General features: G+C 64.3%; 1 protein-coding gene across 1 annotated transcript in view; it reads left to right on the forward strand.

Moving 5' to 3' along the window:
- SEC16A (SEC16 homolog A, endoplasmic reticulum export factor) overlaps window positions 1-7,577 on the forward strand; it is a 30,546-nt gene extending 22,969 nt beyond the window's left edge. The window contains 10 exon segments of the mRNA XM_023748529.1: window positions 619-1,038; window positions 1,877-1,957; window positions 2,310-2,366; window positions 2,488-2,599; window positions 2,901-3,038; window positions 3,339-3,433; window positions 3,987-4,061; window positions 4,445-4,504; window positions 5,184-5,261; window positions 6,166-7,577. Of these exon segments, the coding sequence (XP_023604297.1) occupies window positions 619-1,038; window positions 1,877-1,957; window positions 2,310-2,366; window positions 2,488-2,599; window positions 2,901-3,038; window positions 3,339-3,433; window positions 3,987-4,061; window positions 4,445-4,504; window positions 5,184-5,261; window positions 6,166-6,234 (1,185 nt within the window). The 3' untranslated portion in view covers window positions 6,235-7,577.
- Window positions 7,578-7,652: the final 75 nt, after the last annotated feature.

Here is a 7,652-nt window from a genome sequence, read left to right on the forward strand (position 1 = left end):
TGCCATCGACAGGAGCGCTGCCCCAGGACCCCCGCGGAGAGGCTCGCTGGCGGAGCGAAGGGAAGAGGATCTGGGTGGCAAGTCTGAGAATGCGGTACTGGCTCCTCCCACCTCCCTGTGGACGAGGGCGGGGTCCTGGGGCTTCCCTTGCCAGTGGGCAGATAGCGCTGACTTAGGAGAGGTCCTGGGAGGAAACGCAAGTGGGAGGGGAATGTACTGGTGTGGGAGCCGCTGCTTGAAGGAGGAGCACCGCTGGCGGCCGCTGTGACTGCACCGCACCTTTTCTAGGGGCCCCTACGGCCCTCCGGCCCTGCACCTGCTCTGCACGGGGCCCCTGCAGTCCCCCCGGGTTCCTGGAAACAGACTCATCTTATCAGACCTGTTTGGTGTAAATACCACCTGTTTACTCTGATGCCCAGCGGGCGGGACAAATGCTGTCTACAGCCACTTTCTGGAACCTTCTCTAGGGTGTCCAGCTCAGCGTGGACACCGACAGCAGGCGATCGCTGTCGTTGAAACTGCACTGTGTGTTCTGCCATTAAGACGTTCTGTCCTGGAAAAGTGAAAATGAGAGTTAACTATTGAAAACAGACTCTGACCAGGGACATTTTTCATTAAAACGCCCACGGCTCCCTGACCAGTCTTGACGCTTGGGGCACGTGGAGCCCGTTTCTCCCGGCCCAGAGCCCGCCTTCCGGTCCCGTGATGCCCCTTGATGAGCCGCTTGTTCTGTGGGCTGGCTCTCAGGTTGGCCCGGGCGCCAGGGCTGCCCTCCCGTCCCGCCTCCTTCCCTCTCCTCTCCTCGCTCTCGCTCTCCGGCCTCTCAGGGATGTTCTGGGGCTCCTGGGCGGTGCCCCAGGTGAACCGGTTCCCGCATTGCTTGGACAGGGCTCCCCGAGGATGCCGCAGGACTCCGAGGCCCCCCCAGCGTGGGGGGGTGCCAGCCTGGGGGCCCTGCAGCCTCCGTCTCGGACGCCCGCTCCCGCAGGGAAGAGCCCGGTGCCAGCAGCCAAGAAAGAGCCCAAGGAGCCTAAGAAGGTAACGTGGCCACCTCCAGCGGGGCCGGCTCGGCTCGCACGGCAGCCCGGGCACCCCGGAGGCCAGGGCCAGGCAGTCGTTTCTTCTCTAATTAAGCCAGACGCGTTTTCAGAGGAGCCACAGTGTGAGGGGCACAGTGGTGGGCGTTCTGTCTGTGCCCACATGTCACCCCGCCCAGCTCAGAGCTAGGGCCGTTCCTGCTCCCAGAGGCCCTGCGTGTCCAGGACTGTCCCCTCCCGCCCGGGGCGGCCTCTCTGTCTCACTGAGGAGTTTGGCCTTTGTTGCGTTTTGCCTGAAGGAGGCCCGTCCCCCGTGTGGGGCGATCCGTGTGGCTGCCACCGTCCTACTGCCCTTCCTCCCGACGGGTGCTGGGTTTCTCCCCACCGGGCACACCCGGCTCTGCCTGGGCTGGTGGCAAGGGCGCTGTTTCTCTCGGGTGTGGCCCAGGGCACAGGCAGCCGGTCCAGCTTCAGAAGGTGCTGTAGGTGGTGCAGGCCACCCTCCCGGCAGCCGCCCACCGTGGCACCACCGTCCAGGCCCTGTCCCGTGTGCAGGGCGGGCACTGGCGCTCCTGCTGGCCCTTCTGCCAGGCGGTGACACTTGCTGTGCTTGCGTTGGCGTTTCCTGGCGGGGGTGGTGCTTGTGCCTCTCCATCCTCGGCCGCGTGCGCTGTGCTCCCCCAGGCTCCCTGTGCTGTCAGGACTCGCAGGAGGTCTCCCCACGTGTGGACACAAGTCCGAGTGCTCCTGGCTGCGGGTCCTCAGAGCGGGTCACACAGGCTCGTCCTGTGTCGTTTTGCTCGGCCGCGCCCTCACGTGCTTGTCCTGGTTTGGTTCAGAATGCCGAGTCCTGGTTCTCGCGCTGGCTGTCTGGGAAGAAGAGGACGGAAGCGTACTTGCCAGACGACAAGAACAAGTCGGTGGGTGTCGCCGGAGGGGCCCCCGAGGGCTCGTGGGTGTCGCGGTGGCGTGTCCAGCAGCGTTGTCAGCGCTGTATTTCAGCTTCAGAACGACGCACATACGTGTCCCTCCAGTCTGTGTCACAAAGTAGTCAGGCTGGCCCAGTGGTCGGCAAACTGCGGCCCCTTGAGTGTGGCTCTTCCACAAAATACCACGTGCGGGCGCGCACGTACAGTGCGATTGAAACTTCGTGGCCACACTCAAGGGGCCAAAGAGCTGCATGTGGCTCGCGAGCCGCAGTTTGCCGACCACTGGGCTAGCCGCTCCGCTCTGCCCGCTGACCTTGTTCTTTGCTTTTCGCAATCGCGGCAGATCGTCTGGGACGAGAAGAAGAACCGATGGGTGGACACCAATGAGCCGGAGGAGGAGGTTCGTTGGGGGGCGGGGGGCTCCTTGTGCCCGGGAGGAGGCCTGCCTCCGAGCTCTGTCTGTGGCGCGTCCGGGCCTTTGGGCTCGTGAGCAGGTTTCTGAAGCCACTGTCCCTCCGCAGAAGAAGGCTCCGCCCCCACCCCCAGTGTCGCTCCCCAAGGCTCCGCAAGCTGCCGCCCCTGGGCCTGGCGGGCCCCCCAGAGCCTCTGTGAACATGTTTTCTAGAAAAGCAGGTAACAAAGTCAGGCCAGAAGTGGGCGCTGGTTTGGATAACCCGTGTGTCCTGCAGCCGTGCCGGGGACTGGGTCCTGAGTGGGACCGCAGGGGGTGGCCGCCCCCCTGTGGGCGAGGGGTGCAGAGCAGGGTGGAGAGGGGCCCTCGCCCGGGGCAGGTGCCAGCAGAGGCGCACCTCGGGGGGCCGTCCAGCAGCCGCTCGGTGGGACGGGAGAGGTTCCTGCGGCTCCTTCTCTGCCGCGGGGAGGAGGCCATGGGAGCGGGCGGTGGCACGCCACTGACTGCCACCTCCCACCGTAGCCGGGAGCCGAGCGCGCTATGTGGACATCCTCAACCCGGGCGGGTCCCAGCGCACCGACCCGGCGCTTGCCCCCGCGGACCTCTTTGCTCCACTTGCCCCGCTCCCGATCCCGGCGCAGCTGTTTGAACCAAACCCAGGTAGGCAGTGTGGGCGGCAGTAGCCCACGCCTGCCCTGACTCCCTGAGAGCCGCTGGCCTTACTCTCCCCGGAGAGGAGTGTCGCAGGGTGCAGAGGGCCTCATCCCTCCCTCCTCGCGTGCCCTCCTTCCTCGCGTGCCCTCCTCGCGTGCCCTCCTCCTCGCGTGCCCTCCTCCTCGCGTGCCCTCCTCGCGTGCCCTCCTTCTCGAGTGCCCTCCCTCCGCGAGTACATGCGTGCGGGTAGGTGGACACGGCCGGCTGCTGGGATGTGTCAGCCCCTCCCTGCTGTCTCCTGCACAGACGCAGAGGGAGCCCCACCTGCAGAAGGGTCTGGCAGGGAAGGGCAGGCGCCAGCTGGGGGTCCAGCCCTTCCAGAACCTTCCTCGGAACCGCAGGTGAGCGGACGCAGCGGGACAGGACAGGCCCCGTGGGGGTTTGCCTCCTCCCCGGCCAGGAGCGGCTCTTGATCATCTGTGGGCGTCCCCGGGACACCGCTTCTGTGCGCGGGCGACCGTCCAGTGGGGGCTCACACTGTCACCACGTGTGGGACGTGCTGGTGTCTCACTGAGGTCCCGGCAGGAAAGGTGTTTCCTGTGGAGGACTTGACGGGAAGGAGAGGGGTTCAGAGTGTGGGCTCTGAAGTCGGATCAGCCGGTTCAGCCCTGGTCCCCGCTAGTCAGTGTGTGAGATGTGGGAGTCACTTCCAGGCTCAGGTTCCTCCTCAGAAATGGGATACAAATCACACCAGGCCACAGGCACACAGTGGGACGCGGGACGGTGATGTCCGGTGCACGCACAGTGGGTTCTTTGCTCCACTTCTCCGAGGAGCCCTCCGTGGAGCAGGGCAGTCTGTAGCCTGGACCCAAGGAAGGCGCCATGTCACCCGCCCCTGCGGGAGGCTCGCTCACTGACCTTGGTAGTTGCTGCATTTCGTGTCCTTCCCGGCAGGTTGTGAGCCCGGCAAACTCGCTCCCTGCTTCTGCACTGGCCCCCTGCCCAGTGGACGGTCCCCAGGGGGGAGAGGTAAGGGCGCCCCAGAGTCTCTTCCTGTGAAAATGAGTGTTAATGGGCAGAACAGGCAGTTTAAACGCTTTCACAACTTGAAGAGTTGCTGTATCCTAAGTGCAATCGCACTGTTGTGAGCAGAATCCCTGGGAGGGGTTTGAGGTCACAACCCAAGCCTGGCACGCCGATTGCTGCATTCCTCAGGGTCCGGCGGTCGGCGGCTCTGGCCGAGACCAGACAGACCCCCCACTAATGTGTCTTAACCAGACCTGGGCGTTAAAACGGGCCTGCGAGGCTCGCCCGCCTCTTCCCACTGGAGTTCTCGTGGCTGGTAAAGCTCTGGAGTTGCTCCCCGGCTTGGAGCGCGGCGCATTTGACTGTCTGTTCTCGCTGTTTTGTAGCTTTCGCGCTGTAGCTCAATGAGCTCACTGTCCCGTGAAGTGAGCCAGCACTTCCACCAGGTACCCGTGGCTGGCGGTTCTCACTGAACACAGGGCTCTACTGGGTCACCTTCGTGTTCCTTCAGGGCGCGGTGCTGGTGGCTCACTAACGTCACCCAGGTGTCACCCAGCCGCCACATGACTGGGATGCAGGGTTCCTTTCTTCCAGCGTCTCGGCGAGTGTCCCCGTGCAGACGCACTGACCATTGAGTGGACCCCAACGTGCCAGGGGTGGGGGATTGTAACTGCACGCCCTGAATTGGCTTTTTCCAAATCATTGGCCGTGGGCGTGGCCTCGCTCTGGGTCGGTGCTCACCTGAAAGGAAGAATTCCTCTTCTGCTCAAGCACAAGCAGGTTCACGCTCAGCCGGGCGAGTGCAGCGCGACAGCTGTCCTGTGGCCGCGCTGGGAAGGGAAGGAAAGGAATGCTGCATCTTCGTGTCTCGCGGAGCCAGGCTTGCCCGTGACTGGTCGGAAGGCGTCACGTGGCCTGTAGTTTGCGTGTCACCGCACTGGTTCCGCGCTGGACACTAGATGGCAGTCGCTGCCGTGCCTGCTGGCTGCTCACCGCACTAACGCTGTGCGCGCCTGGTCGCCCGGTCGCGAGCTCTGTGCATGCTGCTTTGCGGCTCACCCCGAATAGTGTCTGTGCTTGTGGCTGTGACGTCGTCTGTTGAGCTGCGCTCTCTGTGGTTCTCAGGCTTCCAGTGACCACCCCCCGGCAGAGGCGCCCCCCGGGGCATCCGTGACCTTCTACAACCCTGCGCAGTTCGCACAGGTAAGCTGCGCGGTCTCCTGGGCGGGAGTGGGAGGCCCAGTGCCGGCTCGGCCACGGCCTCGGGTCCTGCCACTCCTGCTGCTGTGCCCACTGCGGTTCCCTGGCTGCGCCGGCCGTGCTGCGCCACCTGGTGCCACGTTCTTCCATCAGGGTGTTCTTTTTAAAAAAGACATATTTATTGATTTTAGAGAGGAAGGGTGTTCTCCACTGCTCCTCCCACTCCCCTCCCTCCCAGGCTCTTGCCTCTACAGCACAGACTGGCTGCCGGGTGAGGGGAGCTGGGGGACAGGCATCTGCAGAGCTCTGGGCACTGACAATGGAAACCTCACCTGCGCCCTGGGGCACACCCTGCCTCGCCTCCCGGTGTGCCTGCTGCCCAGTGTGCCCGCCGCCCGGTGTGCCCAGCCTTCTTTCTCGGAGCCGCCCTGCTGCCCTCTGCGTTGGGCAGCTGCCCAGGAGGCCCTTTCTTGGCCTCTGTTCCCCTCCCGCTCCCAGGGCCAAGGCCTGTTTCCGCCTGGAACCCGTCTGTTTTCCCCTTCAGGATGGGGTGGTGGCTCTCCCTCCCGGACCTCGATCTTGCAGCTCACCCTCCACAGGAGCCCTCAGCCTGCACGTCAGTCTGGTTTGTGAGGGAGCAAGTCGGTGCCTGTCCTTCTCCTCAGATGCTCAGCCCTTGGGATTGGCTCCCTCTGAGCCCCTAACAAATGGCTGCACCTTTAAAGGGACCCCAGGACCTGACCCTGACGCGGCCCGTGGTCGTGGCTGCAAAAACGGGGCACAGCAACCTGCCCTTTGGGCGTCGGGGGTGCCGGCCTGTCACCCCGGCCCACGTAGCAGCACCGAGCCCTCGCGAGGGGCACCCACCTCAGGGCGGGCGGAGTCAGTGCTGTCCATGTCGTTTCAGGCCTCGGCCACCTCGGGAAGCGCCAGGCCTGGGAGGATTGGCCAGAGGAAGTACCCAGTGCTGAGGTAGATGCCCTGCTCCGTCAGCACTGGGACCTGAGCTTGCTCTCCACCGACACTCGGCTGACCGCCCGGCCTCCCTCCTGTGCCCGATGGACACGCAGTAGAGCCACGTGCTCGCACCTTGTGAGGAAGAGCTGCCAGGTGCCCCACAGCTCCCAGATGCGAGGACAGGAGGGACCTTCGGCTCCCCTTCTACCTAAGAATGAGTTCAGGATAAGCCTTTGTAGTCACGTAGGAATGTCATGCTGAGCGCAGCCCGACGCCCTTTGCTGCTGGGGAGCTGAGCTGCAGGGACTCGGGCGTCTCAGGCTGATGGCGAGTGGCTGCCAGGTTCGTCCCGGTTCCTCTAAGACGCTGGAGGGAAGAGCAGGCCTGACTGAGCGACCCCAACGCGGCGTCCGCAGCCCTGACAGCAGTCGCCGGCGGGTGTGTTCACCAGCCTCTGAGGGAAGGCGGCCTAGCAGCCCAGCCTCAGGCAGAGACGCCGTGGTCAGCGTGGTGCGCTCCTCCCGCAGCACCGGCGTGTCTGCGGCCCAGCAGGACCACGCGGGTCCCTGCCGCCAGGGGCCTGGCTCTGTCCGCCCGCGAGGGAGGAAGCCACGGCACAGCCTGGGTTCCGGGTGCCTGGTCCTCGCCGACCAGCCGGTGTGGAAGCCGTGACTGGACTCCCTGTTGGGCTCAGCGAGGCCTGGCTGGGCTCCGGCCAGCTCTGCGCCATCCAGCGACGTGCCCTCACCTGGCTGGCACTGTTGGCGACATCTTGACGAAAGTGGCTTAAAATACCTTCTTGACAGAAGCTCCTGAGGCTGATCTCTGCCCTGGTTTCCCCACACGGAGCCGGCAGGGCTGACCTGCTGCTCGCCGTGCGAACCTGCCAGGGCTCCTCCCCCCGGACTCCCTCCAGCTCTACCTTCACGGCGGTTCTCAGAACCACTCACCTTCTTGTTAAGCCTGCAGGGCTGGGGACAGGTGGAGATATTTATAAAATCACTAGGAACTAATTCTGTAGTTCGCCTGGTATTTTAAATCTCAGCGGAGGGTCATGGGAATGTGGCCTCGGCACAGGTCCTCCGCTTTCCGGGTCACGTGACCGTCTGGGGCGCCCGCAGGTGTGATGGGACCCATGTTCTTTCGCTGGGAAAGGCCCGGCCCCGCTAGGGTCCCGGGGTCCCTGTCCAGGGGGTGGGGTTCCTGGGGCCTGAGACCTGCTGCCCTCGGCTTCTCCAGCCCCTTGTTCTGTTAGTGACTTGATTCAAAAAGCTTCCCCGGAGGGGCTATTTTTCCTAAATGCAAATTGTTACACTGCAAATTGTTAAATAAAGTATTTTGCGCTCGGCGCGCACCTGCTTGCTTAGCTGATTGGAGTCCGTGAGCCTCCAGACCGGTGGCCGGTTCCGGCTGCTGTCAGGTCCCTGCGGGGCCATG

This window comes from Myotis lucifugus, unplaced genomic scaffold, assembly GCF_000147115.1.
Source record: "Myotis lucifugus unplaced genomic scaffold, Myoluc2.0 scaffold_1507, whole genome shotgun sequence".
Classification (NCBI taxonomy): domain Eukaryota; kingdom Metazoa; phylum Chordata; class Mammalia; order Chiroptera; family Vespertilionidae; genus Myotis; species Myotis lucifugus.